The sequence below is a fragment of the Polyodon spathula genome, chromosome 12 (genome assembly GCF_017654505.1).
Source record: "Polyodon spathula isolate WHYD16114869_AA chromosome 12, ASM1765450v1, whole genome shotgun sequence".
Taxonomy (NCBI): Eukaryota; Metazoa; Chordata; class Actinopteri; order Acipenseriformes; family Polyodontidae; genus Polyodon; species Polyodon spathula.
In genome coordinates this window covers 8,525,111-8,551,879 of record NC_054545.1, presented here as the reverse complement: position 1 = coordinate 8,551,879, position 26,769 = coordinate 8,525,111, and the positions used below count along the sequence as shown (strand labels likewise).

General features: G+C 34.7%; 5 protein-coding genes across 5 annotated transcripts; 1 reads left to right on the top strand and 4 right to left on the bottom strand.

The window, feature by feature from the left end:
* Positions 1-4,340: 4,340 nt before the first annotated feature.
* LOC121324777 (G-protein coupled receptor 135) lies at positions 4,341-6,328 on the bottom strand. The gene has a single exon (XM_041266953.1). It carries the CDS (start codon positions 5,727-5,729, stop codon positions 4,362-4,364), a length of 1,368 nt encoding a protein of 455 aa, XP_041122887.1. The 5' UTR covers positions 5,730-6,328; the 3' UTR covers positions 4,341-4,361.
* An 83-nt stretch (positions 6,329-6,411) lies between these two features.
* Positions 6,412-9,815, bottom strand: LOC121324778 (trans-L-3-hydroxyproline dehydratase). The gene is made up of 5 exons (XM_041266954.1): positions 9,005-9,815; positions 8,274-8,443; positions 7,599-7,721; positions 7,011-7,148; positions 6,412-6,821 (listed from the first exon to the last, which is right to left on the bottom strand). Exons 1-5 carry the CDS (start codon positions 9,483-9,485, stop codon positions 6,696-6,698), a joined length of 1,038 nt encoding a protein of 345 aa, XP_041122888.1. The 5' UTR covers positions 9,486-9,815; the 3' UTR covers positions 6,412-6,695.
* Positions 9,816-9,905: 90 nt separating this feature from the next.
* Positions 9,906-12,622, top strand: LOC121324779 (JNK1/MAPK8-associated membrane protein-like). Its single transcript, XM_041266955.1, is given in 8 exon segments — positions 9,906-10,041; positions 10,237-10,310; positions 10,621-10,775; positions 11,069-11,275; positions 11,589-11,683; positions 11,686-11,766; positions 12,077-12,153; positions 12,384-12,622. Coding segments are annotated over 8 exon segments (927 nt in total). The 5' UTR covers positions 9,906-10,022; the 3' UTR covers positions 12,603-12,622.
* Positions 12,623-13,146: 524 nt separating this feature from the next.
* On the bottom strand, positions 13,147-19,214 carry LOC121323886 (golgin subfamily A member 6-like protein 1). Its single transcript, XM_041265206.1, has 8 exons — positions 18,431-19,214; positions 18,190-18,321; positions 16,855-16,993; positions 16,210-16,289; positions 15,569-15,721; positions 15,271-15,373; positions 14,323-14,366; positions 13,147-14,226 (listed from the first exon to the last, which is right to left on the bottom strand). The coding sequence occupies exons 1-8, from the start codon at positions 18,482-18,484 to the stop codon at positions 14,044-14,046; spliced, it is 888 nt and encodes a 295-aa protein (XP_041121140.1). The 5' UTR covers positions 18,485-19,214; the 3' UTR covers positions 13,147-14,043.
* A 690-nt stretch (positions 19,215-19,904) lies between these two features.
* On the bottom strand, positions 19,905-24,658 carry LOC121324317 (myosin heavy chain, embryonic smooth muscle isoform-like). Its single transcript, XM_041266040.1, has 7 exons — positions 24,451-24,658; positions 23,517-23,745; positions 22,796-22,918; positions 22,552-22,661; positions 21,978-22,059; positions 20,112-20,248; positions 19,905-20,028 (listed from the first exon to the last, which is right to left on the bottom strand). Exons 1-7 carry the CDS (start codon positions 24,603-24,605, stop codon positions 19,905-19,907), a joined length of 960 nt encoding a protein of 319 aa, XP_041121974.1. The 5' UTR covers positions 24,606-24,658.
* Between the last annotated feature and the right edge of the window lie 2,111 nt (positions 24,659-26,769).

Here is a 26,769-nt window from a genome sequence, read left to right as displayed (position 1 = left end):
ATCTAAAGAAACAGGCTTGCTTTTCATCCATCAGTTCTGGTGGCTAGATTAATACATCTTGGCTGTCTGGGTTGTAGGCCCTTCCAACACAAACTTGCGGATGCTTGCTTCTGAAACCCTGAGTTAAAAAAATGTGTTTTTGGATGGAAAATACTGTCTGAGCTGCGGTGAGGTCTGATATTTGCTTGTGAGCTCTTATTAAAACAGAGGATGTTCATTAATACAGGTGGGGGGGTGGGGGTTCAGCCAGTGTGGTTGCCTACATGATAATCCTGGAAACATTAAACCTTAAAACTACTGTTAAAAAGATTTTACAACAGCATATTTCAGCTGTACTTAAGCTCCTGAATAAATCATAATAGCATTCAATATATTGCCTTGAAAAAAATGGTTTCATCTTGGTAACAGGAATATACTCTAATGTATACACTGGCCTAGTGCCCTAGGTTTTCATCTCTTGTCTTGTCAAAGTTCACTTCCTGTACTGCAGACTTTAATGTTGTAGCTGATGCACTGGAGTGTTTTTTTTTGATTTGATAAATGCGTTTCACCTGGTTAAGTAGAGTCTGAGCAAGGTGATGTGCTAAAGACTATCCTAACACCGTCCTAACAAAATTATTCCACTTTCTGATATTTTAGATTAGTCAATCTATAACTAAAATAGGGTAGTAATAGACAGATGACTTGGGCATTATTCTCAGAGTGTTTAAGGAGGTCTACAGGGATGAGGAGAGTGCCAGTCATTGTAATCGTATTTCATTGTATGGAAAACTTGTGATCTTTTTCTCTGTATTGATTTCGTTTGAACGTTCCCGAGGTTAATTCTGCACGGTCGTGACAATTCATCCTTCTCGCTACTCGGCCGACGGCCCACCCGGATTATTCACACTCCCTTCCTTTCAGGATCTCTTTGAGTTATCTGCTAATCTTTGGCTGGGGTTTGATATTGGATGGCACTGGGAGAGTAATGCATTCCTTTCCAGTTTATGGTCTTACTGCACAAGTGTGGATTCCAGATTTCTAATGCACATTATTACCACCATGGGAGCTCCTCCTAGCTGTTAATTTGTGCAGCGTGAAAGATTAATCTCTTTCCATGGAGAAAAGTGCCTAAATCCTTTCCAAAATTAACTTTGCTGTTTTTAACAGAACATCTCATACCCCCTCCTGTATTTCATTGGAAAAAGCAGAACAAATTGGGCCAGATGGAAAAAAAGTAGATTATTAACATGTTTACAAATGTTAATTTTGTGTTAATAGTTAGTTTAATGTATTGTAACTGTGTAATGTATTGTAACCCGTTTATAAACCAGCATAAATGGAATAACAACATAAAACCTGATTTCATTACCACTGATATTTTTAAAAGTGTCTTTCAACAACTTTCACTGATAAGACTTGGAGTTGATAATCATAATTAGTTATCTGATGTTGTTTGAACCATTTAGCGGTTCATAAATGAGTTACTATAGACAAACTAACCGTTAAATTGACCCTTAAAATTGTGGTTATTAGTCATGAATTATGTAATCATTGTCCTTTAGTTGTTATCAAGGCAATATTATTGGTAGTATACAATAATGTAAGATAGAACAATGCAAAACTGATCTCCCGTTTCATCCATAACATTACCAGACATATTGAAATGTGATCCTGTAAAAAGTATTTTAACTATGGCAACTAGGTGAAGGGAGTCCCCTGGTGGCAAATTTTTGCATGACATGCATTATTTTGCTTTCATGTGGTTTCAAAGTTGTAGCACAGGGGTGGCCAATCATGGTCCTGGAGGGCCATTTCAGTACAGGTTCAACAGGTAAAATTTTATAATGACTACTGCAGGGTCTAGAATAGATGGAGGTTGAATTGGTACAATTAAACAATTTAGAACAGGGTTAGAACACAGACCAGGACTGGAAGATCCAACTTAGAACAAAGACCAGGACTTTGTCCATGCCTGGTATAGCACATGATTAGTCAAAACAGCCAAACATTAAAACAAAAAAAAAAAAATGTATCCCAGTTTTTCTAGTTTTCAGCCTATTTAAGCTATGCAATGTATCCAATCTTCAAGATTCATCTTGGGCTATATCAGGAGCGGCAAAGACGAACACACGCTGCCCTCTGAAGCGTGTGCCGTCAGCCGACCGCTTCTTTTCACTCTGCAAGCCCGCCATTCAGCCAACCCAGAGCTAGAGTCGGAGAACAATGCAGCTCTGGGCAGCTCACAGGGGTCGCTGATGCATAGTGCCATAAGCGCCCCCCCCTCCCCCCTGGGCCAGCGGTCAGCCTATTGGGTACTGTCTCGTGGGAGAGATTTTTTTTTTTTTTTTTTTAAGTTGAAATAAAATTAAGAGCATTCTAAGAAAAGGGGGAATTGGAGCTAATGAAGGAAAACCAATTTGCAAACTCTCACTAACTACATATGTAAGGTAAAATTGTTCAACTTTTCGAACATTTTTACTTTAATTTATTGCCTCTAATTGTTAAATACTGTAGTTGAATGTGTTGAAGTTGTATAGTGCAGTGCAGTGTGCTAATTCAGTGTGCAGGTCCTGCATGAAACTCATCCATTGACCCTTACTTACATACACTGTGTAGCTGTAACAAGTATATTTTAGGACTGATCTTTGACAGAACAATCATTTCAGCCTTAAAGTGTTGCATTACAATAGTACACAGCACTTTAGGTGCTGCATAAAATACAGTTTATTTCCGATGTACAAAGTAAGTCTTACATCCACATTTTGACACAAACAATAGCAAATTCTGAATAATACATTTTTAAGTCACTAAATACCAAGTGGAAAAAATACTGGCTAGCTAGTAACAAATCTCAATCTTAAGGCGGCAATATTAATCTGGATGACTCTTTATTCCATAAATTGTATTAAGGCTTTAAAACAGCAGGCCTCCAGAGTGCAAGATGGACTAGCTGAAATAAGCACTTCATTCTGGGTGTGTTACTTGAGTAGACTTTGTTCTTTTTCCATCACCTACTGGCAATCCACATAAAACAAATAAGAATAACATCATCATATCAATAGTGAGGACAATAAAATTTCAGAATGTCTTACACTGCAAGCCTTTATCCTGTAATTCAAATATAGGTGTTGCAACACCAGTACTTGTGTATATACTGAAAAATATATAAATATATATATGTGTGTGTGTGTGTGTGTGTGTGAAAAATATATAAATATATATATGTGTGTGTATATGTGTGTATATATATATATATATATATATATATATGTATATATATATATATATATATATATATATATATATATATATATATATATATATATATATATATATATATATATATGTGTGTGTGTGTGTATATGTGTATATATGTGTGTGTGTGTGTGTGTATATATGTATATATATGTATATATATGTATATATATATATATATAGTATATATATATATAGTATATATATATATATATATATATATATATATATATATATATATATATGTATATATATATGTGTGTGTGTGTGTGTATATAATAATTACCCACACAAATTTATATTATAACACATAACATTTTAAAAACACTGATTTGGCAGTTGACACCCGAGGTCCATCTATTTTCAGGAATTGTCAAGATTAAACACCAACACACATAAGAAAAAAGAACAAGACACTTTGAAATACATTGCATCGTTATCATTCAGATGTACAACCACAGACTAACTGTGTGACCCTGAGCAAGTCGCTTAACCTCCTTGTGGTTGTCTTTTGGGTGAGACCTTGTTGTGAGTGACTGCAGCTGATGCACAGTTCACACACCCTGGTCTCTGTAAGTCGCCTTGGATAAAGGTGTCTGCTAAATAAACAAATAATAATAATATTGTGAAACATAAACAGCTTTGGTTCCAAGTCAGGAAAACATTGTAGCAAGGGTTTGCAACAAATAAACAACATTTAAATATAATAAATAAATACATACATAAATAAATAACAATTTGATAGCAACACTTTGGCACTTTAAAATGCTGCTGTAATTTTCTATTCCCATTGAAGAACACAAAACAAATTAACACAATGAATCACTTGGTTTACCCAAAAAGTCTAGCAAAAACATCTGATTATTTTATTTTTGTATCACAGTGTTGTCTGCTTCACATCGCCACTTTGAAAGGCTTTGCGCGGACCTATTTTGCACCAGCTAATCACTTGATTTCCATAACAATAGCGGTCAATTTCACTGTATTAGGTTAATGCTTAACTTAGTTTAGCCACACCTACCTCTCATATATTATATATATATATATATATATATATATATATATATATATATATATATATATATATATATATATATATATATCTCAAATGGTTTATCGATAGGCTACAAGCTAGTATCCGCGGTCTCAGATTTGGCTACTGCTGGTTCAGACACGGTGTCTGTTTGCCCGTCTCTACAGAACATCAGCGCAGGGTTTTTGCAAGCCCACATGGCAACATCCCCCCCGTTCGCTGGGCTAGAAGAGGACATTCTACTATCTGCTCCGTGTCGACTAGCATACCGGTCTCTAATCCTATCAGCGCGGCTCCTGGCTTCCCTGCTCTGGTTTTGTGTGGAAAAGTAAGCCGCAATGTTACGAGTCCTGTATCCTTCTTCTCGGTTGCGCCCCAAAAGCATTGAGATGTTGGGGTTCCTTATAACGTATATAAGAGGATTGATTGCCCCGTTCGCCCACGCCATTAATACAGCCACAGTGTCCATAACGGGGTTAAAATGATAATCAGCGGCAGCCGTGATGATACCCATCAAGCAGTAAGGCCCCCAACAGAAGATAATAAACACAATCATGATAAGCACAGTTGTGGCCGTTCTCATCTCGCTATAAAACCGGAGAAGGTGGGCATATGTGGTCACCGGTCGCACCCTGATCTCTGACAGTCTCACAGTTTTGCTGATGTTATAGTGGCAAAAGCACATGAGGGCAAAAGGCAGAAGGTAACAGATCAGAATTACAGTTATGCTGTATGCAGTGCCCATCCTAGATCTGTCCGAATGAAAGACGTACATGCAGTGATAAAAGCCATTTTTGTGAATTACCATCTTATCTGTGGTCTTTGCCATCAAGTACCATGGGAACGAAAAAAATATTGCTGTCAACCACACGGCCACCAACAACTGGATGGCCTGTTTCTTCCCTATTTTTTCTTGTGGCTGTTTCACTATGGCATAATAGCGGTCGAAAGATACCAGAGTCATCGTCAGGGTGGAGGTGATGCCAAAGCAGGAGCTGAAGAATCCATTGGCTACGCAGAAGCGATCTCCAAACATCCACAGTCCATCCTTTCTGAACTGCATGATAAAAGAAAAGGGTAAACAAAGTATGGCCGTCAGAAAATCTGACAGAGAAAGGGACATAATAAAGGCATTAGTCACCGTCCTCAGCTGCCTGTGCTTGATGATGACAATAATAACTGCCAAATTTCCAAAGCTGCAAAGCAGAAAGATGATCAGAAAAATGAACGTCTGAGATGCCAAAGCGATGCCATGGAGAAGGAAACTCGTCGGGGCGATTTTCCCATCGTGTTGCTCTCGGTTTTGGTCACCTCCTGCAGTCTGGTTTCCTGATAGGAGGTGAGTTATTGTGTTGAAGACGGGGGTCTGGGCAAAGACGTCGAGCATAAAGTCTCTCCCTGAGCTGTTGTCGGCTTCCGTGCTGTTGCTGAGCAGAGTAATCTTCGCAGGAGAATCCATCGGGCTCAGCTGAGGGGCATCCACGCAATGGAGGAGGATTCATCACTTTGCAATATTTATAACTGAATTTGTTTGAAACCAGGCAGTGCAAAACGTATTTCTTTATTTTGTTCAGGTTCAACTGTAGGCTACAAAACGGAGCCAATTACTCTGTATGGAATACCAAAGATATTCGACTGAATCTGCATGTTTCCTGTTGTACGTTGCTTTTCCCGGGGAGGGAGAGGGGGAATATTTGCATTAAACTGTATTGTTTTGCTCGCTCTTCTCACTCCCAGCCTTTGCCTCGCTCTCTCTCGCTCTTCCCTTCTCCTTCATGCATACGTTTTGATGGCTGTGATCAACTAACTCAGTGACGTTTCGGGCCGTTGCCAAGGCAGCGATGTATTTATTAATTTATTTATTTATTACTACTACGCACTTTGTAATAAAGAAGGGTCGATTGTCGGTACTATTTTCACGTATATTTATGGGGTTTGAGTGAGTTAGGGGAGTAAATTAACGTATGCATTGTACAAAGAGATGAACCAGAAATGTGAAGCATGCTGGATAATAAAAAGGGTGCTTTACAGTATATGAGTTAATAATATGGCTGAAATTGAACATTTCAGCAAAATGCACTGAAGATTTAAAAAACAGGATTGTGTTTATATGTGATTATAGTTCCAATAATAAATACACAATCTTTCAAATCCATTTATTAGTTGATTGCTTGGCACGCATTTTGCGCTTTAATTTGTACACACAACTACAAGTCTAAACACAACATCTAGTAAGTGGGTAGGAATTTCTGAAGGATGAAATAAAAACTTCCTTATTTCCTAATGTTAATAATTTCAGTAATACTATGAAACACACTAAGTGGCACACTGCTAATTGAATTAAATAAAACAATGTATTTTGAATCCAAGTAAACAGATATATTTAGAACGTATACTATAGTCGGTAATTATGCATGCTACAGATTTATTTCAAAAGAAACCCATTTTTTAGGTCATCACCATTTTCCAGTACAAAACTTGTTGCTCCAGTATAATGTGCACGTCCTGCAACCTCTACAATAACTGCCTTGAAGTCTCCACATTTCGTTTCCTACAGAGAAAAAAGTGACATCATACAGTATTTAAGGAATGCCAATTAAAATGTCTTGCACTGCTTGCTAATAATTACATTAACTTTCAGTCAAATTTTATATTAAAGAAGGCTAGTGACTTTAAAGAAAACAAAATGATGAAATCTTGTTTTCTGAAAGGCCTTTTCCATGTATTTAACCCTTCTCACCTCCACTGCTTTCCCAGTAAACAGGGAACCTGTGGCCCCACTTTGGAATGTCCTGGTCAGGTTCAGTTGAATAAGCCCCTTGTGATACTGGAGGGCAATTCGAGCGGTCACCCCTGAACCTGTAGGACTTCTATCAACCTATAGAGAAAATGTAAACATTTCAAATTATAAAAATATTGTTTTGTTCTGTTTTTCCAAATAAATGTGAAATACGTTTTTTTTTTTTTGTTTTTTTTTGTATTCAAGTTACTGCCATCCATCAATTACCATTACCCATTTAACCCTTTACAGGGTCTCTGTGAGCCGGAGCCTAACCAGGCAGACACCCTGGACGGGACGCCAGCCAATCGCAGGGCACCACACACACACATAAACAGAGGGCAATTTAGAATGACCAATCAACTTGAACAGCATGTCTTTGGACAGTGGGAGGAAACTGGAGTGCCCAGAGAAAACCCAGACACACACGGGGGGAACATGCAAACTCCACACAGACAGACCCCCTAGGCCGGAATCGAACCCAGGCGCTGTGTGGTTTCAGACTTATTAAACATTATATGATAAAAAAAAAATTAAAAGAATTCTGACCTGAGCATCTGCAAAAACACAAATATTGGCAGTAGGTTCATCAGAAAACGCATCTTTACCATCTGTGAGGATGGTTCCATAGAGGAAGGCTAGATCTGGACTACTAGGATGGTGAAGCTTAACCTGGAAAGATAAACCCGTTTAACATGTGTGTATTTGTTCAGGACCTTACAAGTTACATTGATAATAAAAGCTGTTTTCCTAGGGTATACCAGTCAACTCATCCCAAAACCAGGCAGTCCCAAGCACTAGTGGATATACTGCAGGTAATCTCAAACCTAAGTAAAATCAGACGCAAGTCGACTTGGATTATGATGAATTCAGAGTCAAATCCAGTCTGACCATTCTTGAAAAAGAATCAGAATCAGAATTTCGCTAGCCTTTATTTTAAAAAGACAACAAGCAAATTTAAAGTGAAACACCTGTATATGTGTTGTGTTGCACTGCATGACTGATAATAGTAATACTACTACTACTACTATAATAATAATAATAATAATAATAATAATAATAATAATAATAATAGGGTCTTCACTGCAGCATTTTAAATATAGGAACAGTTGGTTAACTGTGAAAAATAACTTTCTTACAGGGATAGCATACCACACAATTGAGAATGAAGACACTTGTAATTACTGTTAAAACTGTTGAGTTTTTGTGCAATCCACTTCCTACCTTTCTTTTGACAGCATTAGTTACTGCAGTTGCTGCATCCACAAGGTCCCTGGTCCTAGAATGACTGATGTCCAAACCAAACTTCTCCGCACTGACAAATGCATAAAACGCACCACCGTAACTGATATCCAAAATGACCTCCCCATGACCAGGTACGTCAACTGTAATATCTAAAAGTATAATCCCAAAAAACATAAATGATAATAAAAAGAATTATCACATTCTAATATAAACCAAGAGATGTTCAGTCTTCTACAGACACTTTTAGGCAATGATTCTTACAAAAGGCAGGTGTTTACTTGGAAACATTTCTTCATGTAAATTATAAAAGGACATAGAATTTTTTTGAACACTATTCAAAGTGTATTTGACTTATTCATAATTCATTTTTCAGTTCTCAGCATTATCTTAGAGATTCTGGAGTATTATCAATTATTGTCATCAGCTAATGTGAACTCAGCATTTGCTGGATTGGAGAGAATAAGGTCAAAAAGGTTCACAGTAGGTAGAATAATTTAAATAAATAAATAAATAAATAAATAAAATTGGTAATAACTACTTATTTTTTAAAACAAAACACAGTCCATTTCAAAATAAGCTGTTTTTTCACCAGCTTTATAGATTGTATTATTCTAATTCAGTCATATATTTAAAAATAAAACAAAAAAAAAAAAAAAAAACTCATATGAGATATATATTACTGTCCGTAACTATGGCTATGAAATACTTACCTGTAGCAAATGCAAATGCTGGGACGCTGTGGAACCTCACCTTCCCAGTGTTCTGATTGGAGTATTCGACAAATGCCTTCACCAGGCCACACGGGCAATGAATGTTCACCTGAGTTTCCGGCGACTGAGGCGCTGTGACCAGACCGTAGTCCACAGCAAACCGCCCCAAGGCAATAACGGCATGACCACACATAGTGCTGTACCCTTCATTATGCATAAAGAGCACACCCAAGTGCGCTTCATTGAGTTCACTTTTTACCACAAGAGAACCATACATGTCATAATGTCCGCGGGGCTCAAACATTAATAGCTGCCTTAAATGGTCAAGTTTTTCACGTACATAGCGTCTCTTTGCCAGGAGGCTCTCTCCTATAATCTCTGGGTAGCCACTCACCACTATCCGTAATGGTTCTCCACCAGTATGCATGTCTACCACTGAAATGACCGACCCATCGTGAGGTGGCAGTTTTAGTGATTCCATGTTTGCACAACTCTGTAAAAAGTACACTTTTCACATAAGGAAACAAACCCAGACTTTACGAAAAACTTCACACGAGTTAAATGAGAAAACAGGCCTACACTTACGTCCTAGACCGCTGTCTACATATTTCGTGTAGCAAGATATTGGCTCTTATTCCCAGTCTGAATAGCCTATGTAGGTCGAGTAGAAAGTATTAAGGCTTTTTAAAATAATGTCTTTATGTAAATGTAAAGCAAATGCATGTTTATTTAAAATATCTTAACTGTGCGCGGTAAAAAAAAAAAAAAAAAAAAGGAGACCTCGTCCTTGTACTATGTTTTAACCTTTGCCGCTTCCGTAAGAGCGAGGGTTGTTTAGGCACGTGTGTAAACTCATCAAAATGGGCTGGATCGTATTCTTAAAATATTACGGCAGGTCAGTGCTATTGAAAGCTGAAACTGTTACTCCTTAAATGTAGCTTGGAGGTTTTCGGCTTCTCTGAGAAACGAGGAGGAAGCTGCTTCTTTTTTATACGATACTTTCTTTTTTACGAAGGAAATGTTCTCAAGAAACATGTGTAAGTCGGGTTTCTAGAGCGTATCAATTATCTGTGCTGGTGGTTTAATAAACGCAAATGTGCGCATTTCTTATCAGTGTCAGCCTGCCGCACTGCAGTCAGATTCGCTTTGTGTCTGTGCCAGCAGTTGTGATGAGTCTTTTTGCATGCTATCTATATATATATTCAATTCATTCTTCATCTTTTTCCTTGAAGCTTTAAAGAAGCTATGCCCAGGATTATACTGTGGAAGGCCTAGGTTAAACCTCACCGTGCTCGGAGAATGTGGGGTAAGTACAAAGGAAAAGTGATGGTACTAAATGAGAGGTTTGGTTAAACACATTGCCAAACAACTTACATATTGGCTGTTGCTGTGCTTTTTGACGGATGTTCATATACAATTTTAAACAGTGGTACGCTGGACTGAGGTTCGCAGGGCAGCACCCCGAAAACCTATCTGTTATCTAACTTAGAGGGATGCGGGAGCAAGTTCTGAAGAAATTGGTGTGTTATTAACTAATGATGACATAGGCCTAGCATTGAATTTGCCCCTGTTTTTTGGAAACTAAGATTAAACATAATGCTGTTGATCTTTTTAAGGTTTGTCCAAGAGGAGAAAGAACTGATGATGATAAGATCTGTCAGATGTGTGTGGAGTCTCCAGAGCTGTATGACTGGCTTTACCTAGGCTTTATGGCAATGTTACCATTGGTTCTTCACTGGTTTTTCATTGAATGGTACTCGGGCAAAAAAAGGTAGCTACCTATACCATTTTGACTGTAGTTTTAGTGTGTAGTGGGTATTTATACTCCATTGAAGCACCACAACTCAGAACTTAAAGTTAAAATGATAAATTGATTAGTAATGTTTCACTAAAATAAGTAATCGAGTAAATGGTTATTATATCTGTATATCCATTATTTTAGGTTACAGTACATGGGTAATGCTTACATAACAATGGTATTGTTTCTTTTGTCTCAAATGTCATCAAGGCTAGAATGTAAAAAAAAAAAAAAGTTGCCTTTTAAAAAATGTATTATTTTTCTAGCTCCAGTGCTCTTTTTCAACACATAACTGCACTGTTTGAGTGCAGTGCAGCGGCTGTTGTCACTCTCCTGGTAAATGATCCAGTTGGCATGCTGTCTATCAGATCCTGCAAAGTGCAGATGCTGTCAGACTGGTACACAATGCTCTACAACCCCAGTCCTGATTATGTCACCACACTGCACTGTACACAGGAAGCTGTATATCCTCTGTAAGTACTAACCAGTTTTGAATGGAGAGAAAACAAATCTTTTAATGTAACAATTTACCAAAACATCATAATAGAGTATGGCATTTTCCCCCTCTTCATTTAGGGTTTTTAATATTAAAAGGCATTTGGGGATGGGGTTATATACCATTGCACATATATATATATATATATATATATATATATATATATATATATATATATATATATATATATATATATATATATATATATATATTATATATAAATGGTCTGCACATTATATATTTGGATTACATTTTACAGTGATCCTTTTTTTTTTTTCATTTGATCCCAGGTATACAATTGTGTTTATATACTATGCCTTCTGCCTTGTATTTATGATGATGCTTCGACCATTGCTGGTAAAGAAGATTGCTTGTGGTTTGGGAAAATCAGATTTAAAAGCATATATGCTGCCCTGTACTTCTTCCCAATTCTGACTGTACTACACGCAGTTGGAGGTGGCCTGCTTTGTAAGTATAATACATCTATCTGGTACTGTACTTAGTAGGGGGAGAACATCCAGGTTTAACTGGCTATAAGCTGACAAAGGTGTGTGTGTCTGTTTGTTTCTCTCTTTCTCTCTGTGACTTCTCCTGGTATACCCAGAATCTCTATTACTCTGGAAAGCCAGTCGAATGCCATAGTTCACAGGTCCTAATACAGTTGTGTGTTTTGTGTGTATATATATATATATATATATATATATATATATATATATATATATATATATATATATATAATGGGGGATGTTCATTCATTTCTGTTTTGTTACTATTTTAGACTATGCATTTCCATACATTATCCTGGTGTTGTCTTTGGTTACCTTGGCAGTCTACATGTCGGCTTCAGAAATACAGGTAAGAACCTTTACATATAAGTGTATTTGCTGATGGTTCGTTTACCTTTCCCAACTGTTGGGAATTCGTTGCAACAGTAATTCTGTTGGTAGTTGCTGATTTAAAAACAAAAAACAAAGGAAATATTTGCCAGTGTTTATTTAAGGATTTTATTACAACACACAAAGATTAAAGGACAATAACACTTTACATAATATTGATGATATTGTTATTTATTTTTTCCACCCAAGTCTTTTAGGAACCTTGTTGCCAAGAAGAAAAGACTGGTTGTCCTCTTCAGTCACTGGCTGCTACATGCTTATGGAATCGTCTCTATCTCTAGACTTGATAAACTAGAGCAGGACCTCCCCCTTCTAGCTTTAGTTCCAACACCTGCTCTTTTTTACCTGTTAACTGCCAAGTTTACAGAGCCTAACCGGATACTTTCAGAAGGGGGGAATGGGCATTAAACAATTGTGTGAAACAGAAACTCTATGTACTGTATGTTTTTGTAAATGAAGCTGGTTTCTGATTATAGTGCATAGATGTACCTTATTCCTTTGAATTTAAGACACGCTTTTTTTTAACCATTTTTGTGCTTCTCAAAAATAGCCTGCATCTTAAATTCAAGTACAGTATAGTGATGCGTGTATTAAAATCGCTTTACCAGAGTACACAAACAGCAACGTTACTGACTGCTGAGAAAAGACAGACGTCGCTGCCCGAATGCACAAGCAGCAACGTGACTTACTGCAGAGAAAAGATGAACCAAAACGTTACTGTCTGATCTCGAATCATCCATGACATGCGTGATGCCATGAGTGTGGGGTGTTTGTACAATAGAGACGCCATCTTAAGCACTATAATATGCAGCACAGTAAACAAGCTCTGGTTAATCTACAACAACACTGTTTTGGGTCAGTTTTGTACGATACAACAGCATAATTGAGATTGTATCTTGTAAATGCATATTTATTTGATATTTTATCTTTTCCTCAAATTGAAGGTGGTAAATTTGGGCTGCATCTTAAATTCAAAGGAATACGGTATATGTTTGTATTTATGTATGTATGTATGTATACATTTTGTGTTAAACCGGTGATAGTTAATTTAAGCTTTGTATGTTTAATATGCTGAGTAAAAAGAACTGTAACCAATGTATTTCATTCAAGTCAACCACTATTTGAATGTCCAACAGACTTAATTTACTATAAGGGATAATGGTATTGGTATTGCTATTGCATGTTTAAGGTAAAGTTCATTTATTTAGTTGTTATTTTAATTTATTTATATTATTAAGTAATAACAGAACAGCTGACCTCTAGAAAACAATGTGGGAGAGCTATGTCCTCTTGTTGTATAACAATTGAGCATTAAAGAATAAGAATCATTATGCTCACAAAAGGCATATCTGGGACATTCTAGGCCAGGTGCAGAAAAACATCCCACTTCAAAGGATTTTATAAAAGTAAGTTCACAAAAATACAGTTGTCTATTTTGTTGCCTCCATTGTGAATTGAAATACTGTAACTAGAACAGAACAGGTAGCAGGTGGCAATCAGTTAAGTGATTATGATGCAATCGACATGCAGAATTTTACTCTGAAGTATCATGCAGCAATATATTTAAACTATCTGAAAGCAATTAAATCTTGTGTGCGGATTTCCAAATCAAGTAGAGGACAGTAAGTACATTGCCATGGTTTAATGGTAATAAAAATGCAGTTTTGTTTTACTGGCACAAACTGGAAACAGTTGGGATTGGATTTATTCTGATGAGTTCTTCCTAGGCTTTAGTATTATAACAATATAAAATATCTGACTTGGATGCTAAATATTGCTGTTTATTTTAAACCATTAGAAACAAAGCAAATTGACACCTTCAAACCATAAACTCTCATTTATTCTTCCCTTATTCACCCTTCTTTGAAATGTTTTTTTGGGAAGTGGAGATTTTCCCTAAAAGGAAAGCCATTCCATTCTCTTCATCGTGTAGTTTAATATGAATTTCTTCAACTTTCTGTTCTCTTTGCTCAATTTTCATCAGGAGCTCCTGAAGGTCATCAAGAACACATTGGTCACGAGCTAAATACTCCTGGTAGGGGAAAGAAAATTAAAGTGGGATTTAAAGATATCAGTTTTCCTCTTAAGTCAAAACAGTTCCCAATATGTCTATTATAAGTAGCCTTACCGCCTCCACAGAGTTGTGTGCAGCCCACTGACGCAGGAGGAAATCTAAAGAAAATAATAAAAAAAGTTTAAACAAGCAAACACAACCCTAACATTTTCTAATTTTTTTGTGTATTACAATAGTGGTGCATTTTGTTCCCCTCCCATTATAAATTGCTGTGCCTGACGTGTGCATTGTATTGGGTAGCACTTAAGTGTCACATTGATTTTAAATAACTGCTTCTGCCTTTTAAGGCAATTCGTGTTCTTGAACTTGCTTATTTGAGTGACCTTTTAACCTTATAACCCTGGCAGTAGTTGATCTCTTGGTAGTCCCCAAGGGCCAGTTTTTCAAAACTTTTGATTTGGATCAAAGTGATCCTGATTTTGTAATCCTACATTTTTTTACATCTTCATCATCTTCCTCGTCGGTTCGAGTCCAGTATCTCTCAGACGAGCTTTAAGGAGGTGTATGTGAAGGCGTATGCGTTTGCGTTTTTACTAAAACTATACCGGTACTGCAATATGCTCCATAGTTTTAGAATGCTGAGACATTTCATTTTTAAAGTTACGCTGCAGAATTCTATTTTTTATAAGGACTGGTAGGTAGGTAGTTACTTAATGGATCATTATATCATGTGTAGCAACTGGAGCAAAAGCCAATGTAAAGGTATAGTACCCTACAGTAATGCTAAGTTATGTGATTTATTTTAAAGTTTACCCTTGTTTTCAATCCTGATTGTTTATGTTGCCTTAAGTAACCCCAGCACATGTGAAGCCTTCATTCCACTTTGAAATACAGGCATGCTCTTTTGAATGTCATCTGCACATTCAGCTGCAGTTAAAAGGAAATAACTACAAACATAATACTTTCAAAATAAGCCTACCTAAGGGACAATATTTATGAAATACATAAAAGCTATTATTTAAAATGGTATGTTTATGCAATTTGAATAATACAAGTACTCACTTAACAAGTCATGTTTATCCTCTTGCAACTGTTCTGTTTCCTTCATATGTTTTTCTGCCTCTTTGTTCATAGTATAGATGTCCTCATTCATTTTTGCATTACACTGCAAAATCATTCAAATATGTGGTGGTAAAAAACAAAAAAAGACTATACCTTGATGCCACCTAGTGGCATGAAAGCAAACCTACAAAGTTCCTCATTTACAAAAAGTCTTATACCAACTGAAGAACAAGCATCAGTACTTTTTAAATAATAAGTAAATAATCAGTTTAGGAACAAATGAATCATTCTCACTTACCAGCTGTAGCCTGCTGTTTTCCATGTTGATCTGCTCAAGCATTGAACCTGACTTGTAAATACATTCCTCAGTTTTGTTTATGGCTGCTGCCTGATTTTTCAGCTGTTGAAACTGCTTTTCATTCATTGCATTAAGTTCAGCTTTAAGTGTTTCCTACAATGCAAGCAATATTAGCTTTTAGAAAATAATATTTTTACATTTTAGAAATTTTATTTTTTACAAAACTGAATTGTTTGGTTGTTGGTGTGTTTTATAAAAGGGTTGTGGATTTGTTAATCCCAGCGCAATATCTTTTTTTGTAAACATGATTAAAACTTTCATATTATGATATACTGTATTTAGATCCCAAACTATTTTTATTCATTTGTAAGCAGTATATGTTATTAAATTTGTATCATTTCAAGAAATTAATGTAATCAAATTTAAAGAGTAATTTAACCAGTGACTTCCACTGTCGTTTGTCAATGTGGTCCATTTTACAATATCTACGTACAGCAAGAAACGTAACTTATAAAAGAACTATAACATTTCCAAAAACTGGAGAAATGTCTGGAAGCACATTTGTGCTCATCGCACAAAACTATAAAACAAATTCTTGAAAATACTAAGAAAGAAAGTTGTGCAAATATAAAAAAGATTACCTTTGGCTTCAAAATGTATTTTGTATCTGCCTTTAACTGATCAATGGATAATTCTAAATTATTCTTCCTACTTTTTAACTCTGGGGAAAAAAAGGAAAACAATATGTATGGGAGCTATGTTACTTTGAAATGTCAGTACTTAATTTTTTTATATATATATATATATATATATATATATATATATATATATATATATATATATATATATATATAAACAGACAGTAAGTAACAGATGCATAGCAATGTATCTGCTCTTTCATAGAATTTAGATGTTTATACAGTACCACTTATTTGTGAATGTCATTTTTCAAAGATGGGGCATTTAAATTAACTGGATTGAATGCACAGTATGGGGTCATCATCAAAAGCATGGTATCATCAATGTAAAGAAAGATATAAACAAAAATGGGTTGGTGTATGGTATAAAAGAGAAAGGGATAAATAAATGGTTTTAACTAGAGCTTTACTATTCCCTGTGTGAGTTTAAATTGTGGCATTATTTGTCATAATTGAAAACAGCAACAAAGCTCACACTACAGAAAAGGAACATCATCAACAATTAGCTCATAGGTGTAACAGAGAATACATTAAAAAAAGGTTAAATTTCAAATAGTTTTTTTTTATTTTTTTTTTATTTTTAAATACCTGTAGTTTGTTTCTTGAGTTCCTCATAGTTAAAATGTTCTGCTTCATTCTCTGCCTCAACCTGCTGTAGGACTCCGTAGCTTATTGCAAGTTGTTTTTCCTTTTGGAGTAGGTTTTCCTTAATTAATTTCACTTCACTCTTGAAACCGGGGGACAGAAACACACAAAATGAAAAAACAATTACTTGCAATATCGTGTTGGGTTACCAAACTAAAACTGTAAGAGTCCTTATCATATCATTTTATGCAGTTTCTCACCCCCAATGCTTTTACATTCTTGAGATTACCTATTATTCTTCTACATTGTAAAAGCAATTTAGCCTATAGCCTACCCACAATAACAATAAAGGGCGACTATACTTCAACATGCGCCTAAATATGTAAATATCTTGGTGAGATGCTTCAATTAATAAATAAAACAAATATATGCTTTTTTTCCTTATATTTAAATACAAGTGGATCTGATTCAAGGAAATTTAAATTTAAAACCTTTTCAAAAGGGTAAAATATACCCGTGTTATATCTCCCCTTCCATTTTGCGGCACCTTACATTTCAGGAATTTTTTATTTGATGCTGCATAAGAGAATCTGAGAACTGGAAGGTTGCACAATTCTTGTAGCTTTAGTCTAGCAACAGGACCAAGAATCTGAGAAAAAAAGATCACTGAAGTCTAAATCTGTTGATCTCAGTTATCACAGTAGTGTTCATTGAGTAATAAAACCCACCTAAAAAAATGTTCCTATGAAATCAATGACATGCAGTTTCTGAACCAAGGAATGACTTGTTAACTATAAACATCTTAGCGCTTTAAAAAATAAATGAAAGAAAAATAATAAAAATGACATGTTCCCAACTGACATATGAACCCAACTCTACACATTGGAAGCTCAGGAGTCTGCCTACCTGGCAGCCATATTTTCATTTGCGTTCAAACCCAGAAACACTTGTTAAGTTTTATAAACATGCTCATGCGCTATTCTTATTGTATTAAATCAACACATGTTAAGTACGTTAGTAATTTATCAGGAGATACTGATGTTCAGTTAAGAAAGCAGTGCTTAACGCGGAATTTCTCAAGGAGAAGTCAATATCCCTGGGTCATACTGGATTTCATTTCTCCGGGGGCTAGCTGTCTGTGACATTGAGGAGTTTTATAAGGTTGTTTTATAAGATTTCAGTCCTGCCTGAATTTGGAAATCTAAAAATAAACCTGGGCTGGGGTAGTCACTGTTTTTTTGTCCTATTTTAAACATTTGAAATAGCGCCACTGGATCTTAACACAAACTAAACATGTTTTGTTTTTCACAAACAGAGGACTTAGATGCACCACCTTACCATCATATTTGTGAAGTCTGCAGTTAAGGACTCTTCCATAATTGTATACCTCTTTTCTGTTTCGTGTATTGCCTTTTGTAAGATTTCTGTTTCTTCATTCATCTTTATATTATCTAGCTGAAGACTGGTATACTGTGTAGAAGAAAGCGCAAATTAATATTGATGACAACCCTGTGTTGTGCAGTCTTATAGAAATGAAGTCTTTTATGAAAAATTTCTCACAGGCTTACAAACCCCATACCTCATCAATCAGTTCAGCACATTTATTCTTGTTCAACTCGATATTTGTGTTCATTTCTTCAATGTACTCTGTATGTGCATGTTTCCATCTTTCAAGTTCATTGCTCACTTCCTCCTGTTTAACCTGAAAGTGCAACCTGTAACAAAAGAATTAAGTTAACATGCATTTGCAGGTGATGACAGATTTGTTTTTTCAGTACAGAGAATCCGCTATGATGAATGGCAATGAATGAATGATGATGATGATTGCGATTGCAATTGCAGATGATTTATGAAGTGTGAAGGGTGCTCAGGGCCTGATGACTGTGGAAACTGAGTGAAAGATAAATTTGGCCGGAGGTCTTGTCCGTGGATGCCTGATGGCTAACTGCGCGAGGCTGGCTGGAAAGATATAAACAGTTACATGCACAACAGTGCAGCAGATAGGAAGTGGCTACGGGCCACCTCACCCCAAAAAGACAAGGTCACCAAACCATAAATGGAGAATAATAATAAATAATTAACGCACCCCACAATAGCAAGATAAAATTGGCCAGAAGCCTCGTCCATGGGTGCCCGACGGCTACCTACATGAGGCCGGCTAGAAAAACATGAACAGTTACATGCACCCCAGTGCGGCAGATAGAAAGTGGCTGTGGCCACCTCCCCCCAAAAAGACGAGGTCACCAAACCATGAATTAATAATATTAATAATTAACGTGCTCCACAGTGGCACTCTGCCACCTATCCCCCAAATATCAAATTTAATGAAAATCTGCAGCTGAGCACCAAAGTTTTTCGAGATTTACGATTATACTGTAAATACTGTATAATCATAAATCTCAAAAAACTACTCACTTCTAAATCTTTTGTAGTCATTTTTGTATTACTTTAGTATAAATACATGTTAATTTGGATTCATATGTTGTTTTTTTCTGACTTTATGTGAACGAAAAGACACACATTTGCCCGTTTTCCCATTGGAAATAGTGATATTTTGAAATATCACTGTCCTGGTCACAAAAGCAAAGTTTGTGGGGAATAATAGCCATTTTCTATACTTTTGAGGCATAAGCAATTAGGAAATAACACTTACTACCCAGGATCAAAAATTGTGTTATTGTCCTAGTTTACACAGTTGTCAATAAGTTTTTTTTTTTTCTTTCACCAGTGTTCTCGACAAGAAACTCAAATTTTGTTCATGAAGATCTCCAGGTAATTCTAAAAAGGAAGATTTTTTCCTTATGTGATTTTTGGTTAGAAACACCAATCTTAAGGGGCAGAAAATCCCCGTAATTTTCTTATTTTTAATATATAAATAATCGACTATTAGATATATATATATAATATATATATATATATATATATATATATTATATATACCATTTTTAACATAATTTAGTCTATAAGTATAAGGTGATTAAAACCCACAAGTATGATTGATTATGAACTACCATTCTAACTGATAATCAGACAAAAATCACTTAAAAAATCTCTTAATAATCATACTCGCTGCTTTCTTCTAGTCTCTTTTTTTCCTCGTCAAGTTCTTTGATTTCCATTTTGAGCTTGGCAATGTTTTCAAGTTTTTCTTCATGGGCATGTTCTGATGCTTCTAGCCTTAAAAATAAATGTATACATTGGTAAAGGATTTTTAAAGATTACTATGTATTTCTTTATTAGAAAACAGATTAGAGTCTCACAGTTTTGCATCATCCATATGGAATGCCAGCACAACATCTTCTCTTGCTCTCACTGCCTGAAAGTTCTCAGTCTGACTCAAGATCATCTGCTGGTGTACAAGATTAATCTCCTCAACTTGTCTCATTTCTTCATCAACCTACAATTAGTAATGCATTCAACAAAATGTTAGCAATAAGTTGAGGGCAATGTATGCTTTTTGATTAAAAAAAATAATAATAATAATACATTTTACAATTACATGCCTTCCTGCAAAACAACTATCATCAGAGATATCATTTTTGTTGCAAACACTGTTACATATAATTACTTTGATAAAGTTTTGCAAATGAACAACTATTAAAATACATATCTGAATCCTGAACGGATATCTGAGCATGACAATACCATGTTCTTCTTAGCAGTAAATATATGTTACATTGATAGAATCAGTGTTTTATAAAGTATCCAGTATGCCTTATGTTATGTATTACTATAATATACATTATACATTTCATTTAAAGGTCTATCAGACACAACATTGTGAACATGATAACTGCTTTGATTTTGTACCAGTCTTCACCAAGCTTTGATTTTATTATTCAGTCCAAGCACACTATGTACGTTTCGGATTGCATTTGAATATCGTCTTTCACTCCTTGACCTCTTACTACGCAATTAAGCCTGCACTGGTTTTCATAAAAGGTAATGGCTGCAGATACTGGAATACATGATTCTAGTTGATCATTTTGGACAACCCCTTATATAAACAGAAATACTATGTACACTTATTTATTTTGTTCATTCAAGTGTTTAAACTAAATTATTCAGGAAGGGTTTTTTAAAATGTGAAAGGCAGGAAATAATGGAGCTCCTCCAGAACTTCAGCTCCGGCTCCAGCAGCTCCAGCAGTCCCGGCTCTGGATCTCAGCTCAGAAAACTGTCAAGCTCTGCTCCGGATCCAGGCCTATAACCTACTTGATAGGTTATAGGTAACAATATAATTGCATTGGTTAAAAAGTTGACCTCTTATTAAGAGAATTATTTCACCTCTTTCTCCTCTTTATTTCATTGATTGCTTTCATTTGTACACAAGGCCAGCTTATCAACCCCACCTGCTTCTCTTCTGTTTGAAGTATTAGACATCTGAGGAGTTTCCAGTAACCTTGTTATTTTTAAGGTAAGCTCACCACAATTTGTCTTTGATGGAGCATTTTGAAAGATCACTTTGACTTGCCTAAAGACTACAGCTTGCCTTGGATAAAGGCATCTGCCAAATAATAATAATAATAATAATAACACAGTGTAACAAGAGAACAAGAGGTGATAACTTTTATTGGACTAACTAAACAATAATTAATGACAAGCTTCCAGACATGGATTAGCACTAATTATACTATGTAACACAATTTTTGTTCCTGGGTAGTAAGTGTTATTTCCTAATTGCTTATGCCTCAAAAGTAAAGAAAATGGCTATTATTCCCCACAAACTTTGCTTTTGTGACCAGGACAGTGATATTTTAAAATATCACTATTTCTAATGGGAAAATGAGCAAATTTGTGTCTTCTCATTCACATAAAGTCAGAAAAAAACAACATATGAATCCAAATTAACATGTATTTATACTAAAGTAATACAGGGAACATGAATTTAGAAGTCACTCATCAAAAAATATACCATATATATGGTACCAAACGAAAACACATATTTTAATTCACACTGTGGAAAAAAAAAAAAATGTCTTTTTTAAAATTTGAAAATTTCCATCAAATTATATATATATATATATATATATATATATATATATATATATATATATATATAGATTATATATATATATATATATATACCATAAAAAATTTTTTTAAGTAAATTAAAATGTTCTTACCAGTAAGATTTTATCACAGAGAGCTTGAGATTCTATCTTAAATCCTTCAGTCAATGCAGTTAATTCTTTATCAAGATTTTCACTGTTAAAAGACATGTTTTAAAATGAGGATTTTGATCTACCCTTCCCAATTAAAACCAGAAAAAAATCTGAATCAAATATGATATTTATTTTTTTTGTTTAGTTTTAAAGGACACTACTAAAACTGCCAAAACTCCAATTGTACACATATGAGTATATATTTACACCTTTACTACTCAAGTAAATATTAAGTAAATACTCCCTATTCAATCAGGTCTAGAACATACAGCTGGTAGATTGAGTTGAACAAGCCACACATGTGGTTTCACTTTCTGGGCCTGACTGAATGTATCAAAAACATAAGAGTATTGAAACATATTGAAACATATTTTTTTTTTTTTTTTTTTTTTTTTAAGAGTAAATTGATTATTAAAGTTTAGTTTGGTTTTAATTTGATATAGCAGGTAAATCTGTTTTCACAATTTAAAAAGGATTTCAATTAATCACATTTATAAGTCACTTTTACAAACAAGGGCCCACATGACAGGCTTACTTCTGATTGGTTTGCTCTTCACCCATCTTCTGTTCCTGAGCAAGCTGACTTCTTCTCTGCACATTTGTTGCTTTTAGTTGGTCAATGCTTTTTTGTAGTCGTTGAATACACTGCAGAATAAATGACTTGATTACTAAAAGTGCTAATACAGCAACTAACCAAATCCTTATACAACTTTGTACAGTGAACCGCACACATAGTTTAAAAAACAATGAAAATCAGGTGAACCATCAAATGCAAATACCTTCTGCTTTTCCGAAATTTCTTCCTCTTTGTCAAATAACTCTGCTCCCGCAAAACGAAGCTCTTTTATCTTCTTTGCATTCTCTGCCTTCTGATTTTGTATTTTACCTTCTGTTTCAGCCACCTAAATGAAATTCAAAACACAACCTGTTAGCCTGGTAAATCAGGTAAATCTTTGCTGTCAGTATAAAACATTTGTACTTTGCTTTATTGTTAGACAAATCTCATTTTGAAGAACACATCTGCATCCTGCACTTGCTTTGTTTGGCCACTAGATTCTGTAATGTTTGCACTATAATGCAGTTACTGTGCTTTGTGCAAATTTAAAAGGAAATCAAAATGCTGTTGGCTGTTTTCTCAGACCCAGATTTGCACTAATCATTGACTTCTCAATAATTTAGACAAAGTAGTCCACATTAGACCAGGGGAATGATGACTTTATGCTTGGGAGGATTTTGAAACTCATTACTGACAGTGCTACAATGCACGGAAACTGTTTCTTGTCCTAGTTTAAAAAAAAATAACTATACACTTTTGAACAGTGAGTCCCCTAGTATTGTACATATCTGCTGCTAACTCAATATGACAGTACTACGCTTTTATCCATTAGATCAGATAACTGTTCCCTAGGATAAATACACTGCGATAATAAAATTATGACGTGTTGTATTTACAATTTCAATGGTTACAATATACAAATAAAAAATAAAATTAGAACTTACATTGCTTTCTAGTTTTTTCTTGCTTTCTACAAAGTCCTTTACTTCTCGTGTCATATCTCGCTCCAAGTCTTCAACAGCATTGTTCACATTTACTAGCTGTTCCTTCAAGTCTTGCATTTTGTTATAGGTTTCATTGAGGATTATCTGTTTTGTTGCTTTCTCCGACAGCTTGTTGTTCAGTGTGTTAATAACATCTTCGTGTTCAGCTCTTATACGCTCTCTCTCTGGACTTAAAACATATTTTATATTATACTACTAATTAATTTTGTGACTGTCAAAGGTCAAAGCTCGCCAATATTACTAAACTTCTACGGCTGGTTACAAAATTGCTGTTGAATCACATGCTTAATATTATAAATTTAGTGCCTGGTTTCACATACCCTGATTAGCATGAGATTTGGACTACTTGGTGTTAATTTAGGTTAGGAAGTTGAAGATTAGCGCTACTCTGGGTCTGTGAAACCAGTCGATAAACTTCAAATTTTAAGTGTGTGAATCAAGAGCAAATTTGTTTTCAGATATTTACTAGATAGTTGTTTATAGATCTTGACTGAATGCTTAAAATGTGCATGTTTATTTATTTGTTTTTATAGCTATTTTATTTTACAATAGGCTCAGTGTAGCAAATAATAAACCCTGGGAAACTGAATTGGAGTAAAATAACGTTTTTGTAAAGAGTAAAGGAACACTGCCACTGCACCAGGTCCTGCTTTTTAGAACTAACTTGATGACAAAATCTACAAAATGTATTGTTCAAAACTTCATTTAGTATCACTTCTTGTGTTTATAGTATAAACCAAATGGACAAAGTGAAAGCATATTTAATACATATATTTACTTACGGCACAGTCAAAATAATTTCTTCAACCCTTCAACACAAATAGCACTTATTTATCATAATTAACAAAATCTAACAGTTTTGAGAAAAACTCACAAAAGCAAAAGATTAGTTTTTTCAAGAAGTTGTTGCTTCTTTTCCATGAATTCCAAGTCCTCCATGACCTTCCTCAAGGCAGCCTGTAACAGTTTTAACTGTATAACATTTGAATCCCGTGCACCAGTCACTGCATCTGAAATTGAAGAGGACATCACCAAATTACAGTTTTAGGTATGTTCTGATTTTTTTTTTTTTAGGTCTATGCATTCTGTAGAGTTTTAATAAAACTCTCCAGAGTTTTAATATTAAGACAGAAATGCCAATCAAGTGACAGTTTCAATGGTGATAATTTAGTAATGCAAACTAGACACTTGGCTATTATTACCAAAGTGATACTACTACTAATCTATAATATATATATATATATATATATATATATATATATATATATATATATATATATATATATATATATATATATATATATTAGCTCAAAGAGCCAGCTGCCCAACGTTTCAATATGTTGCACATATCTTTCTCAAGGGAGCATACGGTAACATATGATATTAGTTTAAGCAAACTGTATCTCTTAATTACATTGCTTCCACCAAGCTTTATCTATCATTTTTCAAAGCATTGTTGCTTCCAGCTATCTTTTATAATCTCATTTGTACGATGCTGACATTTCATCTGCTAGCGCTCTATTTTTTTTATTTCTTTTTTTTAAATACCTGCAATTTTTTGTAACTTTTAGTGGCTTGCAATTTCTTTCTCCAATCAGAATCCGAAGCATGAAAGCGAGTATGAAAGTTGAAATAACTTGTTTCAATACTTTTCTACGTGAAGATGTGTTCATGCACCTGACGAGGACTAGCTCCTTCAATAAATAATAATAATAATAATAATAATAATAATAATAATAATAATAATAATAATAATTTATTAATAATAATAATAATAATAATTGTTTTTCACTGTCTTGACAGAAATAAAAAAAAATTTTTTTACTCTTGAGGTCACAGTAGGATTTAAAAAACTAACAGGAAAGCACATTTGCATGGTATCAACCATCATAATAGATATATTATATATAATTATTATATATATTAATAAATAATATATATATATATATCTGGGATATGTAATAGGAGGATATATATATATATATATATCAAGTCAAAATCATACGGGACACTGCACCTTTAATGGCCAGTTCCACAGACTCTGATTAACACTAGTCTTGGGCTAATTTATCTAAGGTAACATTAGATAGTCCATAACACCGTGTAACAATTTTATTTTTTTTGTTCTTGGATAGTAAGTCTTATTTCCTAAGTATATACAGTATAATCGTAAATCTCGAAAAACTACTCACTTCTAAATCTTTTGTAGTCATTTTTGTATTACTTTAGTATACATACATGTTAATTTGGATTCATATGTTGTTTTTTTCTGACTTTATGTGAACGAAAAGACACACATTTGCCCATTTTCCCATTGGAAATAGTGATATTTTGAAATATCACTGTCCTGGTCACAAAAGCAAAGTCTGTGGGGAATAATAGCCATTTTCTGTACTTTTGAGGCATAAGCAATTAGGAAATAACACTTACTACCCAGGAACAAAAATTGTGTTACATAGTATAATTAGTGCTAATCCATGTCTGGAAGCTTGTCATTAATTATTTTTTAGTTAGTCCAATAAAAGTTATCACCTCTTGTTCTCGTTGTCTGTCATCTCTGGACAGATTGGACTATCATTTACTCTATAAACAAATAATTTCCTATGAAATGCAATCAATACTGTCAGAATTTGCTTCAAGAGCATAAAGTATGGTATTTTAAAGAACAATTAAACATGGTTGTGGGACACTAGAGGTTCAATTAATCTGGTTATTAAATGAGTTTCTTGAGATTGTATTATATTTATGGATTACTTAGTTTGTTCTCATAATCCCACTTTACCAGTTCGGTTATCGCGTCTGCAATTTCACAGAGGTGCTGGCACGCCTCCTCGCTGAAACCAAGCCCTTCATTTTTAAGTTGTTTCTCTGAAAACAGACGATGTTATTAACATTTTTTAAACAGAACCTCAGGCATGTGATCACAAGTTTTGCGTTACCCTGTAGAATGAACTGGTTTTGCTTCATAACGTCGAATGAAACCTGCTGAATAGTGTACGTTAACATATTGACGAATTACATACCGATTTTTTGTTTTCCATATACTTAACGAAAAACTGACAACAACTGAAAAATGTGACATTTCGAAATCTAACATTAAACACTACTACTGTTATGACTTCTGGTAGACTTCTGCGATATCATTTTGTAGTTTCTTAGATTACATGATGTTAAGTAAAATATCAAAATTATG

Excerpts from the sequence above, each read along its gene's own strand:
- LOC121324317 (XM_041266040.1), bottom strand. The coding sequence starts at position 24,605 with ATGTCCTCTTCAATTTCAGATGCAGTGACTGGTGCACGGGATTCAAAT. Across the intron at positions 22,662-22,795 it reads AAATTTCGGAAAAGCAGAAG|TGTATTCAACGACTACAAAA; the intron begins GTATTTGCATTT and ends TTTATTCTGCAG. Across the intron at positions 20,249-21,977 it reads TCTGTGATAAAATCTTACTG|GTTGATGAAGAAATGAGACA; the intron begins GTAAGAACATTT and ends TACTAATTGTAG.
- LOC121324778 (XM_041266954.1), bottom strand. The coding sequence starts at position 9,485 with ATGGAATCACTAAAACTGCCACCTCACGATGGGTCGGTCATTTCAGTG. Across the intron at positions 8,444-9,004 it reads AGCATTTGCATTTGCTACAG|ATATTACAGTTGACGTACCT; the intron begins GTAAGTATTTCA and ends TTATACTTTTAG. Across the intron at positions 7,149-7,598 it reads GTGTTTTTGCAGATGCTCAG|GTTGATAGAAGTCCTACAGG; the intron begins GTCAGAATTCTT and ends TTTTCTCTATAG.
- LOC121323886 (XM_041265206.1), bottom strand. The coding sequence starts at position 18,484 with ATGAACACAAATATCGAGTTGAACAAGAATAAATGTGCTGAACTGATT. Across the intron at positions 16,290-16,854 it reads ACTCAAGAAACAAACTACAG|AGTTAAAAAGTAGGAAGAAT; the intron begins GTATTTAAAAAT and ends TTTTTTCCCCAG. Across the intron at positions 15,374-15,568 it reads AAAACAGCAGGCTACAGCTG|TGTAATGCAAAAATGAATGA; the intron begins GTAAGTGAGAAT and ends ATGATTTTGCAG.
- LOC121324777 (XM_041266953.1), bottom strand. The coding sequence starts at position 5,729 with ATGGATTCTCCTGCGAAGATTACTCTGCTCAGCAACAGCACGGAAGCC.